Source organism: Olea europaea, unplaced genomic scaffold, assembly GCF_002742605.1.
Source record: "Olea europaea var. sylvestris unplaced genomic scaffold, O_europaea_v1 scaffold3173, whole genome shotgun sequence".
Classification (NCBI taxonomy): domain Eukaryota; kingdom Viridiplantae; phylum Streptophyta; class Magnoliopsida; order Lamiales; family Oleaceae; genus Olea; species Olea europaea.
Window position 1 is genome coordinate 53,958 of NW_019250541.1, and position 17,623 is coordinate 71,580.

Sequence of the window (17,623 nt, forward strand, 5' to 3'; positions counted from 1 at the left end):
TCACAAAATAAATTTAAAGTATTAATACAAATAATAAGATTTTTTGCACATTAATTTCTAACAAATCACAATTGTAAATATACCAACTTTGAATAAATAATAATCTCTCGATGGTCTTAATTATTGGAGATTTTCAACATATATATTATTTTCGAAATCACTAAATTTTCGTCACTACCAATGCATTCACACTTTTAAATATATAATTACAAATATATCACCTGCAATGCACGTGCAATTTAAGTGCTTCTAAGTCCACCCTTACAAATATATCATGAGTAATTCACAAGCCATTTTGGTGCTACTAAATACACCTTTACAAATACATCGACTGCGATTCACGTGCAACTTTGGTGCTATTAAATACATAATTACAAATATGTCTCGTGCAATTTTGGTACTATTAAATGCATCATTACAAATATATCATGTGCGATTTTGGTGCAGTTCAACTGATTTTGTTTGTTTATGTGATGTTCATCGAATTTTGTGACTAGCACGTGATCTTTTCGAGTTCCATATTGTGTTTAGCTTATTTACTTTGTTATCATAATGAGGTTAAGTTGCATGCTGAAGTAATCTTTGGAACTCAGGTAATTTAGTCAATATTTGGCCAAGTTAAAAATAAAAATAAAAATAAATTACTTGTAACCCTACTTGGTAAGGATTAAAATATAAATTCTAATCCAAGTCAAAGAATAACAATGAAATTTAACAACATNTACAAATACATCACTTGTGATTCACGTGCAACTTTGGTGCTATCAAATGCACAGTTACAAATATATCTCGTACAATTTTGGTAATATTAAATACATCATTACAAATATATCATGTGCGATTTTGGTGCAATGCAGCTGATTTTGTGTGTGTATTTGCAGTTCATCGAATTGCACGTGATCTTTTCGAGTTTTATATTGAGTTTAGCTTATTTGCTTTATTATCATAATGAGTTTAAGTTGCATGCAGAAGTAATATTTGGAACTTAGGTAATTAAGTCCATATTTGGCCAAGTTAATAAAATAAAATAAAATAACTTATAGCCCTAATTGGTAAGGATTAAAATTTATATTTTAATCTAAGTCAAAGAACAACAATGGATTTTAATAACATATTTTATGAAACCCACAACTTTTCAACAATGCATTTAATCATTTTTATCAAAATTACTAAAAATCTTATTTTAATCTCCACCAAACAAGGGCATATATAATAATTAAATGTAAAAATAAATAATGTTTTGTTGGTTAATGCTAGACATTGTTATAAAAATATAGATAATAATGTAATACATATTAAAACCCTATATACGGATCATTGTTACGATGAAATATACACTTGAGTTTTGACTTTCTTAATCCTATTATCTTGTTCATTTACTCTCTCTTTATTTCATAACAAGTAATCAGCACAATGCTCCAATTTTTTTTCTAGATCGTGGTACAAATCAAACGAGCATATATTTAGTCCTTCCGTATTTTAAGAGAGAAGAAATTCCAACTTTGATGATATGTGGATACGTAGAAGGGAAGAAATGTAACCCTAAACCCGACGATCAAATTGTTGGAGATTGAAAACATAATTGATTGCTCAGAAAACGCAAAGAGAGACTTTGCCATCTGCATATATATTATATAAATGAGTATGAAATAATTTGAATAAAATTTATTACTCCGTACCAATATTTTAGATGAATATTGTATTATTACTCTTAGAAAGTATCATTTATAATCAATATTCCAAAACGATACTTATATAATTATTATAATATTGCTCATAATATATATATAAACTCTTTTGTTGATTCACTCGTGAATATAGGAAGGCAACAAAAACTTTTTGACTCATGCTTTAAAACTCATTTTTTTAACCATGATTTCTTTCAATAAAATAATTTTGCACGTAAATTCAAAATTTGTTGTACTCTTTAACCATACAATCATTTTTTTACAAAGATTTGACATGAATAGTCCCTTCATTCACAGAGGAGTTTCTACGTTTATATGAGAAATTTCTGCACTGCTGTACATTTAATCTAATGTCCAATAGTCTTGTCCAATGAAACATGAAAATAAACTAGGAAAAACCCCCAGCAAACAGGCAACCCAACATCGAAAAACTTAAATCTAAATCTGAGAAGCAGTAGCTTCACAAATGACATGTTTGGCTAAGCTTAAAACTAAGTAAAATTGACTTGTAAATAACTTTCTATTCATAGTACAGTCAGTCTGGACCAATATTGATAACCAAACATGTTTGGGATGTGGCACTTTTACCTTGACATTATGATCAGATCTCACTATATCATCTTAGCTGTACTGCACACTTGTTTACCAATGAAAGAACTACTGCTGCAAACTGCCATCCCAGGAAATCTGAACTGCCACCAAATAGAAATGTTATGCCTCAATTAGTCCTTAATAAGACGTCTCTTGGCAAAATGCCTTCATCAAACATTAATATACATAGAAAGCTAGTGGGATTCATATGCTTGAAACAATTCTAGATTATTTAACAGAGCACTATCTAAATTTTTCATACTTTTCATAAGGAAACATTGTCTCGAAGACAAATGAAAAGGATTTTCTGAACACTGAAGGGCAGTGTACAAAAGAATCACATAATTACAATTGCCACTTTGGCCGAGACATCTTAAGCTGAGCCAACCCCTCAATAACCAGGAAAGAAAAATGAAAAATGTCGCTCCTCTGTAACCAGTTAAATATTCCCCAACCTGTACAACTTGCTATCAATGATCAAACACAATAGATGACAGGTCATCCATAGGTATCTCGAGGCCTACGGAATCATGGTCTTGTAACTCATCCTCATCAAAATTGAACAAAGAACTGAAATCATGCGTTACTTCAATATCAGAATCTACCCCCAGTTCTACAGAATTTATATCATTCAGTGGCAAATTTGGGAAGTCCATTGATTTCTTTGTCTCCTTTGATGAATCCAGAGAGCCATTACCAGAAGATATTAATCTAACATCTCTGACAAATCCATTTCCTGATGTGGAAAGCTGAGCTGTCTTCTGCTTTGGCTTTGATTTCGTTTTAAGTTCACCCTTAGAGCCGCCCATTGACGAGTGCCCACTTTCGGAAGCTGGATTTCTGATTGAAGTTTCTCTATCTCTGTCTCTCTCACTTCTCTTTCCCTTTGTATAACCAGAAATGCCTAGAGTAGATGTTGATCTAAAAACTGCACCACCAACATCATCAAGCAATACTTCCTTTTTCTTTTCTTGGTTGGATATTGGTCCATTTTTAGCAGAGTCGTGATCAAATTGATGTCCTGAAGTCTCGGACACATCTACCGAACTCCCATTGGTACAACCAGGTAAGGAGCCTGTTTAACAGTAACATATTATTAAATAGCCTAGCTGGCTGAAAACCATAATATTTATATTTCAAAGCATTGAAGAGAAAGTAAATAAAATAAAACAAACAAATTTGGTTTTTAAATTCATCAAGCAAAACTAGAAACATCACAACTGAAGATAAACTCAAAATAGCCAATGGGAATGTTATAACTTCCAAGGCATTGTAAAAAAAAAAAAAAAAAAAAAAAAAAAAAAAAAAAAAAAAAAAAAAAAAAAAAAAAAAAAATTAAAATAAAAAAATTAAAAAATTAAAAATTAAAAAAATGGAATGAAAAAAGGGTTTGGAAGGACAACTTGATGTATCTTCTGGCAGACTGAAAGCCCTAAAAAAAAAATGTTCGGAAGGACAACTTGATGTATCCTGGGGTAGACTGAAAGCCATAACATTGAACATTTAAGAGCAATTCAATGAATTATGACGAAATAAATTCCTTTTTAAATGTTCTGAGCAAAACTAAACATCATGACAGAAGATGAGCTCAAGAGAAAAGCCAATGCAGAAGTTATAACTTCTAAGGCATTGTTGAAAAAATGAAACTAAAAGAGGGCAGCTCGATGTATCCTCTGGGGTGGCTGGAATTTAATGGATGCAAGTGCTCACCATTAGCAACTGCCAGATTAGCATTAGGAAGCCGCTCCAGTTCATTGGCATGGGGAGGTGCAGCGTAAAGAATATCCCGGAGTGAAGGCTCAGCAAAGCAACTTTCTCCTGAATCTTCAAATTTCTGACATCTGGAAAGTGTCCTCTTGGCAAATGCAAATGCAGATTGTTTAGACACTTTGGCAATTCTATGTTTAGAAGCAAAGCTTCCTCGAGTTGCCTTCACAAAAATTTAGAGAGATAATCTATTGTTAGACTCTGAATATACCTTTGAAATTGAAAATAATAAGAGAAGAATTTTAGCAGTGGGTTTAACCAACAGTTTCCTATCTTAAAAGTTCATGCTATGCATGCATAGAATTCACGTTCCTCAAAATTTTCTCAATAAAATGGCAAACAAAATTAATTGATTATGACTATCAGTAGACTTAAGGTTGGTATGTTCCAGGGCTCTCTTCCAAACAGACTCCATGGATGTGATGAGACGAATATAACAGAGTACCCTAACAGATTGTAGACTATGATCTATTGGGTTTTCTTTTTAACATGTTCTTGATATTAACAGCCAACCAAGAAATTTAAATTTTCTGTTGAATTATAGACTTATGAATCGTCCACTTTGAGCTCTCTCACAAGATATATAATGCCAGTTGCTTTGTATTTGAAAGCCAGAGAGCTTCATCATTGATCAACAGATCAAGCAAAGCACGTAAATTTTCCACATATATAATTGAATTATATATGAAGGTAACATTTGTTTTCCCAAAACATTTCCCACAATAGACATTTCAATAAGCATATGACCACTCTAATTGCTGATCAAACACTTCTAGCCCAAAAAACTACAAATTAAGAAATCAACTAGGCAAAAAAGAAAAGGTTTAACCAAGTCCATTCAAACAGAATCAGCAGAGTTTTGTTCAGGATTTTATCTTTTGCAAACACTGAAGGGGCATGGGCACTGAAGGGGCACGGGCTTTCTTTTTCTGCTGAGGGACTTGCTATCTGTCAAGTCACATTAATGGCTCGCTTCCCAGATTAATCGAGGCCAGACCACATATAGATCTGATCAAGTTATAACATCCCTCATTTTGGTTTTAAGTTCAAATTTCATGTAACCAACCAGACCACAATGATTATGATCTGGGAGTATTAGACATCCAGCAGGTTTGATTTGACATCAAACGGAAGTAAATCAATAGAATCTGTATACTCCAACTCACTCTTATAAATTATCTTTATCCTCAGTTTTATCACAAATAAAATCGGCCTCCATTTCAAAGTTACTTTTTTCCATAAAGAGAAGACAATAATCAAGGTTGACAGAATACATGTGGTACAGCTTGACAGCTCTTAAGGATCAATGGAAGAATGAAGCAAAACAATAACTACTCACCGAAAGTTTTTGGTATGCCAACTCAATAAGTTTATCCATAGCAACCTGCTCAGGATTCCTGTGTAATACCAACCTTAATTATCATCACATGATTTGAACAAATATTTTGCAATTATTGTGATAACATTAAGCTCAAATGCTCATAAACAAAATCAAAATGAAGAGAATGTTACCGTCTTTCTGCATCATTTTCTTCTTGAATAGCCTTGTACAATTTATCCAGGCACTTTGTCTTCTTTCCAATCTAAAGGCTCAAGCATAAAAAAGAAAACAACCTACACTCAATAATACATACATGTGCATATTACGGCAGAACAGTAATCAGTGAGGCTTTACAAAAAATATTTTCTCATGAGAAGATATGTGCCTCTTGTGCATAGTTTAATAATATGGGTTAAAAGACAGAAAAAACGGAAATCATAAATGCTGGATGACCTTTTGATGAAGTCCTCTCTCTAGTTGCACAATTTCCTGGTTGATTACTTCGTCTTCTTTATCATCCAAGGGAGGCTGTATAAAGACATCCCGATGAAAGAAAGATACAAAAATGAATAGAATGAAGGACTCTACAAACAATTATTAGATATGTAAAAGTTGTCTGTAATTTATAAAATTCCTACAAAATTCAAGCATACCATGGTTTCAAGATACAGACCAACACTCTGCAGCTCCAGTACAAGCTTGTCTTCAAGACACATCTCATCGTATTGGTAATCAGAGGAAGATATGCCATTTTTTTTTGTCTGAGAACTTCGTGGACCATGATCACGCCTTGAAAGTCTAGCCAACACTTCAACCTCTGAATGCTCATATCTGCCCTCACCATGTAGCAGTTCAGAGTTGCACAGATGCACTTGAGCACTGTGGACTCTGTTGTTGTCACTATTTCCATTGCAAGAGAAAAATTGATTTGGGTTACTGTTTTTCTGAGAGAAGTGCTGTAGAGACCTATCTTTATTTTCAGAATCAACAATGATGCGTAGATCATCAGATGAACTCCTTGATCTTCCAAATCTATTTTCTTTGCATCCTTCAATTTCATCTTCCACAATTAAAGCTGATAGAACCCTTTGATAAAGTGGAGTGCGTCCTTCTACATCTAGGTTTCGAAACAGAGAGGAATCTTGCAGTTGCTGGACAAATTCCTCAGAAGAATCTTTTAACTTGATTTGATTGTTCTTGTGTCCATTCCTCTCACTAGAGAGCGAATCAGAGGCAGAAATTTCTTCATGCCCATGGTCAGCCTAAAAAAGAGATTTTTTCCTTTTAATTTTAAGTAAAGCAGATTTATAAATGATATATAGATGCATAACAACTTGTTCCCTACAAGTGTACGAAATTCCAGTGGCTGCAAGAGCCACAAGAAGAGATTGGACCTGAAGTATTTACAACAAAATATAATAGTGGGTTGAGGAGAAAAAGGAGAGAACATAAACCATTTTCCATTGAATATTATTTCCAGGGCCAAATATATTATTCAAGCTTCCAGAATATTCATCTGCCGATTTCAGCTGGTTCAGACAAACAAAAAAATATATCCAACTACCTATCCAGAGACAAACAGATAAAAATAATTCATCCACCAATTTAGGAGTCACCTGTCGTGATAAATGCAATCTTTTATCTGGACTAATAGAAGCAAACAATGGCTCAACTTCCTTCCAGTATGGGCTCGAACAGGCAAGGACTAGAGCAAAATGAAAAATGATTTTAATTATTTCCACTATATGAGAAAAGCAACATAACCAATATGACAAGAAGTAATTGTTGTCAGAACACACCACTAGAGTTGCAAGCAAAATTTGCAGCTTCTAAAAGCTCTTCACGATCATCCTCTGATTCCCCTGGAAAATCATAAGGTCGGTGTAGTAATTAATAACTAGTACTCAAAGGGGGAAAATGTTTATGATATTTTAAAAGAAATTCCCAATTTAACTATTTTTATAAATTTCATTTTGATTTCTTCTTTTGCTGGGAGGAAAGTGGTTCAAACTGATTTGTTGGCTGAAGATTTGAGTTATGCCCAAAAGCTACGCTTTTATTTCCTGAGATTGACTTTACCTTATTTTAGAGTTTCAAAAGACTAAAACATATAAAGAAAATAGAATCAGATTGAATATATTCTTAGAGTTGACACATGGCATAAATCTCATGTACAATAGGGACAAACTAAAAAATAACCCAAATTTGATATTATATATATAGAGATAGTAATTGACCCCTTATGAGACCAATGCAGGTGCAGGCAACTGAGAGATGGATTTCACTTATCACAATATAATCACTGAATAATAAGCCAAATTTTGACACATAAACTCTCTTTATCAGTGTCTATAGTATGCAGCAAAAGAAACAAATGAAAAATTTTGCAGGAAAATCATTTCAATAGCTACATCATTTAGGAGGTATACCATTAAAGTCAAGGGAACCTCCATTTGCCACATGGACAAGACGAGAGAAACCTTTACGATCAGATAGCTTCTTCAGAAGACGGCCTGACTTACTGAGAGAGTTCAAAAATTTCATCATGAGTGTGAGAAAGCCAGTATATATCTAAGTACATATTATTTTAATCTGCTAGAAAAAATGATTCCATACCTTCCATTCTTGTCAGAACCGGACCTAGCACTTCGCAGTAGCTTGGTTGTGACTGCCTTATCTAACTCCTCTCTCCTAGGTGAAATACTAGGCCTAGAAAATGGCAAGACACCTCCACTCTGGCCTTGTCTCTGTCCACCATCACTTCTCTTTTCTTCAACAAAAATTTTGTTCTTCTTTGTAAGAATTGCTGAAGACACAATGTTTTGAGCACCATTTTCATCTTTTTCTTCCATGTCTACACTCCCTACACCTCTCTCCTTTAGTCTGTACTCACCTGCCCCAGATTCTTCGCTTTCAGATAATCTAGCAGGGGAAGAAAAATTATTGTTTTTGAAATTATGAGTTCCAGTGGCTGCGCTTCTAGAAAGAAGGGAAACATTGGTTACACCAGACTTTAATCTAGCACTAAGATCTGAAGGGGAACATTCTTCAGATTGCATCTGTGCTTCATCATGGTTTGATACTGGCACAAGATTTGTCCTCCTTGTACGGGTATTCTTCTGTGTCCTCTGCCCAACCCAATGAGTGATGGATGAAGAGGATGATCCTGTCGGTATACCACGCTTCCGATTGTTAGAGCTTCCAATTGAAGGATTTTGGTTTACACCTTGAGTTTGTTCCCAGCTTTCCAAAGCTCCAGATAACCGGGGAACATAGGAAGCTGAATTAGTTCCACGTGTAGAGCCACTTCGAGGCGCCCTGGAGGCCTTCCCTTTTACTACTGGACTAGGACAGACGGCAAGATTTTCCTCACCTTTATTCAACCTAAAATAGGGATAAAAGGAAACATTATAACCAAAAAATTGAGTTTTAAGGAGAAAACAGGTTGCTAAACATCAAAAACCAAAAAACGGCATGCAATAAAGGTATGCAAGCTACAGAACAAGGGGGTTACTGACTACTACAGTCATTGACTGAAAAGAGTTGATGCTTACTGTATGTTTCCTTTTCCTAAGACTCGCCCCTTATTCTGTCCAAGATGAAGATCCTTTGAAAGAACAGATTTTTCTTGTTCAGTTTTTGGTGTTGCGTGAGCACTAGAACCAGCAGGAGACGATATAGGGTCCCACTTGTTACCACCAGCAGGTTCATTGATCAGCTTATGATGCATAGTTCGTTTCAGTTCCACATCAGAGTTGATAGGTCTCGAAAAGACTGCACCAACTGAGCGTTTGCTTCGCATTTTCTTGTCCCAACCTTCTCTGCCAGCAGGTAATTTTCTAATCCTTTCCTCAACAATATCTGCATCTGCACTACTATCTTTAACCAGGCCTCTTTCTTTTGCCATTGCCAAAGGCTGCCGAAGTGATCCATTATCCCGTAATTCTGCCTAAAAGCAGAAATAAGATCTAATCATGTTTTCGATAAATGAATATAAAAGGGAAATCATTATTCTTAAGAATAAAAGAACAAGTGATGAATAGGCAGCATAGAGTCTGTAAGCTCTTGGTTAATACAACAAAAAGACAAACTAAGCATCATTCCCAATTGTTATTGTTATGGAATTATGCATCAATTTAGGTTTATATTTATTCTTTACATATACAACACATTTATATATGGTAGGTGCATAAGTTTAGAATGATTTCTTATTTTGATAGGATTGTTTTTCCTTATGAGAAACATCCTCTCTATGTGTATACATATGTAACACACGTTTATAAATTGTGAGATGGAATAAGTTATTCTTCCAAAAATCAACATGGTATCAGAGCTTGGTTTAAGAAATTAGGGTTTGTGATTTTTTGAAAAAAAAATTCGTGGGACTGGTCTCGATGATGGAAAAGGTATGAGCCGGTATTTTCCAGGTTAAGACAGAGACTTACCTTGGATCACTTCGTGGTGGTTGACGACCAGAAGCGTAGCGGCGGAAATTGGTTGCAACGAGCGTTCTGCGACGTCTTGTGATCCCGACTCGGGTTCTCTTTGGATCAGCAGTCCGTCTCCAGTAACCCGTTGCGTGTGGCGAGTGTTAGGTGTAAGGGAATCTGACTTCATTGACTTCTCTGCTTCATCGTTTCCTCTTCTCCTTTTGATGAGCGTAGACTGTGTTTGTATTTGCGCTGCAGACGAGTTGCTATTTGTTTGGGCTGAGACGAGTCAGTTTCATTTTAATTTGGTTGAATTGATTTATTTTGTTTTGTTTTGGCTGCGTTTTACTGGACATGCATTATTGTTGGTTTGATATTATTATTAAGTTGGCTTGGGGTTTATTTTGTGTTCCTTTTGATTCTCTGATAATCAATGGCGGAAGGTGATAAAAAAATGGTGAATGAAATCACAGTAACCCCATCTTCAAAAATCACGGAAAGAAAATTAACGGGTAGTAGAAATTATGCTTAATGGAAGAGAATTGTCTGTAGATACGTGTCAAGTTTAGATTTGGGCAATCATTTGATTGATGACCTACCTCCACATTCTAATACTAATCCAGGGATTCGAAAAAAATGGTTGATGGAGGATGATAAACTCTTTAATCAGATTTAGAATACCCTTCACCCGACAGTTGATGATGTTATTAATCATTGTGATACTGTGAAAGAATTGTGGGACTATCTAGAGTTTATGTATGCTAGTAAACATGATGTGTCGCATGTTCATGAACTACTGCTGAAAATTTATCGGGTTGAGCAAAAGGGGCAAAATCTGTTTCAATATTATACTTAAGTAAAACAAGCATTTGAAGAAAAGCGAGCCACGTTTCCTATTACTAATGATGTGAAGAAGATGCAAGAACAAGAAGAGCAGGTCGTGGTTCAGTGTTTTCTTGCAGAATTGGGTCCTGAATATGAGGTGGCTCGTACTCAGTTACTTACCAACGAGGCACTTCCTTCATTGAGTGATATATATGCTCATCTCCTTCGGGCATGCAAGGACAATGACAAGGAGCAAGGTATAGTACCAAATGAGACGGTAGCTCTGGTTGGCACAAATACATAGTTAAATAACAATTACAATAATAAAGGAGGAGGATGAGGTAGTCGAGATAAAATTTCTAGCAGTGGTTCTCGTGGTTATTATTGTGGAGAGTAAGGACATATTAGAAAGAACTGTTGGAAATTGAATAGTAAACCAGCAAAGAACACGAGTCAAACCCCCATGAGAAAGTTTGCAAATGTTGTCGCTTAGGATAGTCTTTTACCTACACCTTCTACTCAGCCTTAAATTACAATTCCAGCAGATGAAAATGCTCACCTTACATAATTTTACGCTTCTCAACAGCCTCTTACACCTACCACTTCCAATTTAGCCAACACAAGTAATTCTATAGCGTGTCTTTCTACCGCATCTCATAATTGGGTCATTCCGGTGCCACAGATCATATGACTGGGAATACAGGTATACTTTCATCACTTCAATACTCTTCCAATATGCCATTTGCCACTTTAGTTAATGAGTCTATAACTCCTGTTGTTGGATGTGGGACTGCACATCCAACAAACTCTTTACCAATGTCATATGTTTTATATTTACCTAAGTTTCCTTTCAATTTTTTATCTGTAAGTCAAATTACCAAATCTCTTAATTGTAGTGTTCTTTTCTTTCCTAACCATTGCGTTTTCCAAGATTTTGGGACGAAGCAGATTATTGCTAGAGGGTGTGAGCTCAATGGCTTATATGTGCTAGATTCTTCACCTACACAGGTGCCAAGATCGATTACATGCACTTGTACTTCTCTTCTGCAGCTCCATTGTCGCTTCAGTCATCCTTCTCCCCCTGTTTTGAAGCAATTATGTCCTAGTCTTAATCAAGTATCCTAATTAAATTGTGAGTCGTGTCAATTAGCAAAACATCAAAGAGTGTCATATTCTCCTAGAATGAATAAACGGGCTGTGTCCCCTTTTGATTTAATACATTCAGATATTAGGGGTCCTTGTTCTATTTTATCTAAGTCTGATTTTCGATATTTTGTTACTTTCGTGGATGATCATTCTCATGTTACTTGGTTATATCTTATGAAAAATCATTCCAAAATATTTTCAATTTTTTGTGCCTTTTATGTTGAAATTAAAACTCAATTTGACAAATCTATACGTATCTTAAGAATTGATAATGCCGAGTATTTCTCATCGACATTTACGTCCTTTCTTTCACAAAATGGCATTATTCATCAATTTTCATGTATTGTTACTCTCCAACAAAATGGAGAGGCAAAACGAAAGAATCATCATTTATTGAAAGTTGCATAAGCTCCCCTTTTTCATAAGAAAGTTTCAAAAGAGTTTTGGGCAATGCAGTCTCTACTGCGTGTTACTTAATCAATCGTATGCCTTCATCTATCTTAGATGGCAAAATCCCATATTCCATTCTATTTCACTCTCAGAATCTCTTCTCTCTTGCTCCTGAAATATTTGGATGCATTTGCTTTGTTCAAGATATGAGACCTCAACTCTTCAAACTTGATTCTAAATCCCTTAAGTATATATTTTTGGGTTATTCTCGACATCAAAAGGGTTATCGATACTTTTCTCCCTCGTTAGGACAATACCTAGTGTCTGCTGATGTCACCTTTTTCAAGTCCACACCTTTTTCTAGTACTGTTGTGTCCTCTAATCCATCTTCTATTGAGTCTGGGGATGACATCCTTATTTACACTGTGATGACACCTGTGTTACTAGTATCTTCTCGCCCTCCTATTCAAAGTGGTTACACTCGTCGTGTGCAGCAATCTTCCGTGACACCTAATATTGCCCATGACTTGCCTTCTCTACTGGCTACTTCGCCTCAGGATTCGTCACCCCCTCCTGATCCTACTCTTGATCTTCCCATTGCTCACCGTAAAAGTAAACGATCATGTACTTATCCTGTCTCTTCTTTTGTTGTTTACCATGCATTGTCACCATCTTCCAAGTCTTTCATTGCTTTCTTAGAGCATGTGTCCATACCAAAATTTATCTCTAAGGCTTTATCCCATCATGGCTGGCGAGCAGCCATGCAAGATGAAATGTTGGCACTAGAACATAATCACACATGGAAATTAGTTCCTTTACCACTCAATAAAAGGGCAATTGGGTGCAAATGGGTTTTTACAGTCAAAATGAATCCTAATGGATCTGTTGCTCGATTGAAGACTCGTTTGGTTGCTAAAGGATATGCTCAAACTTATGGTGTGGATTATTCTAAGACTTTCTCTCCTGTTGCTAAGCTAGCTTCTATTTGGTTGTTCATTTCTTTTGCTGCTAACTATCATTGGCCGCTTCACCAGTTGGATGTTAAAAATGAAGGGGGAGTCAGGGAAGGTATGCAAACTACAAAAATCATTATATGGTCTGAAACAATCACCTCGTGCCTGGTTTGGAAAATTTAGTGAGGTTGTGATTGAATATGGCTTGAAAAGAAGTGCATATGATCACTCAGTATTCTTTAAACAGTCTACAATTGGGTGTATTTTGTTAGTTGTATATGTTGATGATATTGCTATTATTGGTAGTGATAGCAGTGACATAAGTATGCTAAAGGCTTTCCTAGGCACAAAATTTCAAACAAAGGAGCTAGGTCCTTTGAAATATTTCCTAGGGATAGAGATATCTTGAAGTGGCAAATGAATTTTTCTATTTCAAAGGAAATATGTTCTAGACCCACTGGATGAGACAAATTTAGCTGAAGCAAAACCTGGTGATGCCCCTATGATTCCAAATGTGAAACTCGAAACAGAAGATGGAAATGTGTTTGTCGATGCAGACAAGTACAGGAGGGTAGTGGGAAAATTGAAATATCTTACAATTACTCGGCCAGTTTCCCGTAAGTGTTGTTAGTTAGTTTATGTCATCTCCTAGAACTTCACATTGGGATGCCGTAACTCATATATTAAGGTATCTTAAAGGAGCTACAGAACGTGGAATTCTTTATAGAGACCGTGGTCATTGTAAGGTTGAGGGTTTCTAGGATGTTGACTGGGCAGGATCTCCTGTGGATAGGCCCTCTACTACAGGGTATTATGTTTTCATTGGAGGTAATCTAGTCTCTTGGAAAAGTAAGAAACAGTGTGTTGTGGGTCGATCAAGTGCAGAATCTGAATATCGGGCTATAGCACAAGTGACTTGTGAACTTATGTGTCTGCGTCACTTGGAGAAATTTGCATTGATACGTCTCATTCTATGAACTTGTGGTGTGATAATCAAGCAGCTATTCACATTACCACTAGTCCAGTATTACATGAGAGAACAAAATATATAGATGCAGACTGTCACTTTCTTCGTGAAAAGCTACAACAAAGATCGATTTCGATTAAGCATGTCAAGACAGGAGATCAATTAGCTGATGTGTTCACTAAAACTTTAGCCGGAACTCGAGTAAACTACATTTGTAACAAGCTAGGCATGATTGATATCTATGCTCCAACTTGAGGGGGAGTGTTATGGAATTATGCATCAATTTAGGCTTACATTTATTCTTTACATATACAACACATTTATATATGGTATGTGCATAAGTTTAGAATAATTTCTTATTTTGATAGGATTGTTTTTCCTTATGACAAACATCCTCTCTATGTGTATATATATGTAACACACGTTTATGAATTGTGAGATGGAAGAAGTTCCTCTTCCAAAATCAACAGTTATTAGGTTGGCTGCTTTATTTTTTTGCCACTCCGTTTAGGTCATTCTATATCTACTTATGCAAGAGTCATGTAATAAGATGTGAAAAAGTTTTATGTTGAGTGTCAACATATAACACACTCCTCCTTCATTCAAGGTTGGTACCAACAATTAATAACACAGGTAAGGATTTTTACTGTAATGGCCATAACATTGGTTGTTAAGATTTCAATATTTCCACAATATGGTTCTTTCCAACTCGAACACAATAGTGGACATATGTTAGTGAGGTGCTGAATTGGTCATTTGTTGTCACCATTCAATACACTCCACTCTGCTCACTGTTAACTATGCTGCACAGAATAAAATATTTAAACGCCACAAAGAGAACATAAGAAAAAGTTGTCAGATTGAAAATTGGGTACAAATGACAATTCTTTTCTATTTATCTCATGAAAAATGAAAATTTAAGAACAGAAAATGCTAGATAAATTAAAAAGTTAAACCACTAGCATTACTAACCTGAGTTTCTGCAATTGATGTCCTTAAACGCTTATTCAAAAATATATTCTTACGTCCATCCTCGAATTTAAGAGCTACAAGTTCCGAAGGTCTACGAAGCATCTGGGTTCCCATCTTTAAGTTTGAACCAGTTGATCGATCATCAGTCAATAGCTCATTCCGATGCTGCTTCTTAGGGGTCATGGAGTCAAGATACTTGGTCAATTTATTTAAATGCTCGTCCAGCTTTTTGGCTCTAACACTGGACAAAAAGAAGAAGGTAACGTATCTAGAATAGAAGCAGGAAGAGAATAATTAAATGCCAAGAAATACTGAATGAAAAAACATTTTATTATACCATTTACAGGAACCAATTTGATGACTCTGACATAAATATCAACAAAGATAGCTTGAAATAATTTCCAGTTAGTTGACCACGGCAACAAAATAACTTAATTTGAACATCAAGCTGCTAGTAGTAGGGTCTTAACTACGATAAAGACACAGTTTAGTGGTCTAGGACAGGGCTGCAACAGCATTTACTAAACAAGTCCAGTATCAGGCATTTCTCAAGAAGAACAGTGGTGAAACAGAAGAAAAAATTACCTAGCTTTGACACGAGTGTCGGCAACACTAGCTCTAAATCGTTTTAATTCCTTCACAACTACTGGAGGTGAAGTCTTCAGATGAGCGGCACCAAAAGGATTGTCCTCTAAGCTGCTTCCCACTGAAAACTCCAGAATCCTCCTTAACTCAACTGACCGTGGATACTTTTGATCACCCATAATGATTGGCTCCAACATCAGACTTTGAGACAATTCATGATTGTCCCCAGCTGACATAGCACTCCCCCTAGAAGTAGTCTTCCCAGAACCAAACATTCTACTCTCTACACCCTCTCTAAGCTTCCAGACCTATTCAAACTTGGATCAGACTAATTCCCTCTAGGTCCACTCTCATAGCCCCCAGCAAAACTGGAGTCGGGCTAGCCAAAGTCATTTCAAATCTAGCATTTACATTTTCAGCCATTATTAAAATTGAGCATCAAAATCTCATATCTACATAATGTTCTCTCCTCAATAATGTCTTTGAAATAAATCAGCTACTACATTGGCTACAAAGGCACAAAACATAATAAGAACAAGACACTAAGAGCAGGTATCTGCAAAAATTGGAGCTTCCAGTTTCAGAAACTAATTACGACCCATCAAATTACTACCTTTTATCAATAAACTTCATAAGTGCTAATAAAGAACTTTACTGAAAACTCGACTCAGGCCAGTAGTTTTATGATAAGGACTCTTAAAAATCTCAAAATGTCTTAAAATATATATGATAAACGGCATAATTCGGTAAAAAAATTTCAAAACCATTACCTTTAACAAGTTTAAGGCCTCACATGAGAATTTCAAAAACCAGAAGTAAACTACAACACTATTTCACTAGCCATCAAATTCTCTATATTCGATCACACTCAGTAAATTCTATTCTTTCAAATAAGCAGTCAAACAGTAAAATTCGAACCCTAAATTAAGCACTAGTAAAAATCACAGGAAGAATGAATCAATTCGAAGCTTTTCACCAGCATTAAAACCAAAGGGTTTTAGTTCCAAATAATCGAACCCAACTTTAATCTGAGGCAAGAAAAAAATAATAATAATCTAGAGTTTATCAAAATTTCCCCGTTCCGAAATTCAACACAATTCATCAACAATTATGATAATTCGACTATACGAAGTTCAAAAAGAATCAAGAATTTACCTGCATTCGTCGAACGAGAGATATTGAAGAGAGAAACACGGAGAAAACGTAGAGAGAGAAAAGGAAACAGTAACAAAATTATAAACTGGAATGTTTATTTTGCGCTTAAGAGAAACAGAAGTATTTGGGGAAATATACGGCAGTACGAGCCCAAAAAATTTATGGCAAAATTGGCAGTCCAAAAGGGCCCAAAATTATCAATTTTATCGGTGTATCTTTTGGGCTTTGCTTGTTGGACAACCCTGGTCGTCCCGTATCTTTTTGCCATGTTTGGCTAAACTTAAAAAAGAGTTATTCTTTTTGGGCAGGGCCGCAAATCGCCCCCTCGATGGCCCTATCCATATAGTAGAGCTCCTTAGAAAAAAGTTAGTTACGAATAAATTCATTAGTAATGTTAATTAATTTATTTTTTATTTAGATCAATGTATCAAGATGGACAAGGGTAATTGGCAAAAAACGCCCCTACCTTTTAAGTTTATTGTAGAAAATATCATTATCTTTCATTTTTTGGCATTTTCGTCCTTGTCTTACATCTTTCTTTGCGCAGAAAGTCCTTTTCAAGTTTTTTACAGTTTTACCTTCTATTCAAATAAAACAACAAAAAAGAAAAGAAAAAATAAAAAAATAATTGCAACCATAGTCTCAAATTTTCAAAAAATTAACATTTAAAATCAAAATCATCAAATCACCCCATCCCAAGCCACCAACACACCGCTACCTGCCGCCTATCACTACTACCCACTCCCTTCATCTTCTTCCCACAAATATATCCATGCCCATTTTTCTACTGGTTATAATCCTATATATATGTACACACACACACACACACACAC

At 35.5% G+C, this 17,623-nt stretch overlaps 1 protein-coding gene across 3 annotated transcripts; it reads right to left on the reverse strand.

Annotated features, from left to right (window-relative positions):
• Positions 1 to 2,173: 2,173 nt before the first annotated feature.
• Positions 2,174 to 16,865, reverse strand: LOC111385485. Of its 3 annotated transcripts, XM_023009877.1 has the most exons (15): positions 16,791 to 16,864; positions 15,636 to 16,035; positions 15,051 to 15,291; positions 8,922 to 9,316; positions 7,984 to 8,751; positions 7,797 to 7,888; positions 7,167 to 7,229; positions 6,984 to 7,072; positions 6,822 to 6,896; positions 6,021 to 6,629; positions 5,821 to 5,895; positions 5,559 to 5,629; positions 5,386 to 5,443; positions 3,990 to 4,209; positions 2,174 to 3,354 (listed from the first exon to the last, which is right to left on the reverse strand). In XM_023009877.1, the coding sequence occupies exons 2-15, from the start codon at positions 15,908 to 15,910 to the stop codon at positions 2,750 to 2,752; spliced, it is 3,636 nt and encodes a 1,211-aa protein (XP_022865645.1). In that variant the 5' UTR covers positions 15,911 to 16,035; positions 16,791 to 16,864; the 3' UTR covers positions 2,174 to 2,749. The 3 variants fall into 3 exon arrangements, with proteins under 3 accessions (XP_022865645.1, XP_022865646.1, XP_022865647.1); XM_023009878.1 differs by lacking the exon at positions 6,822 to 6,896 and having other exon boundaries at positions 16,791 to 16,865; XM_023009879.1 differs by lacking the exons at positions 15,051 to 15,291; positions 15,636 to 16,035; positions 16,791 to 16,864 and adding an exon at positions 9,813 to 9,901.
• Between the last annotated feature and the right edge of the window lie 758 nt (positions 16,866 to 17,623).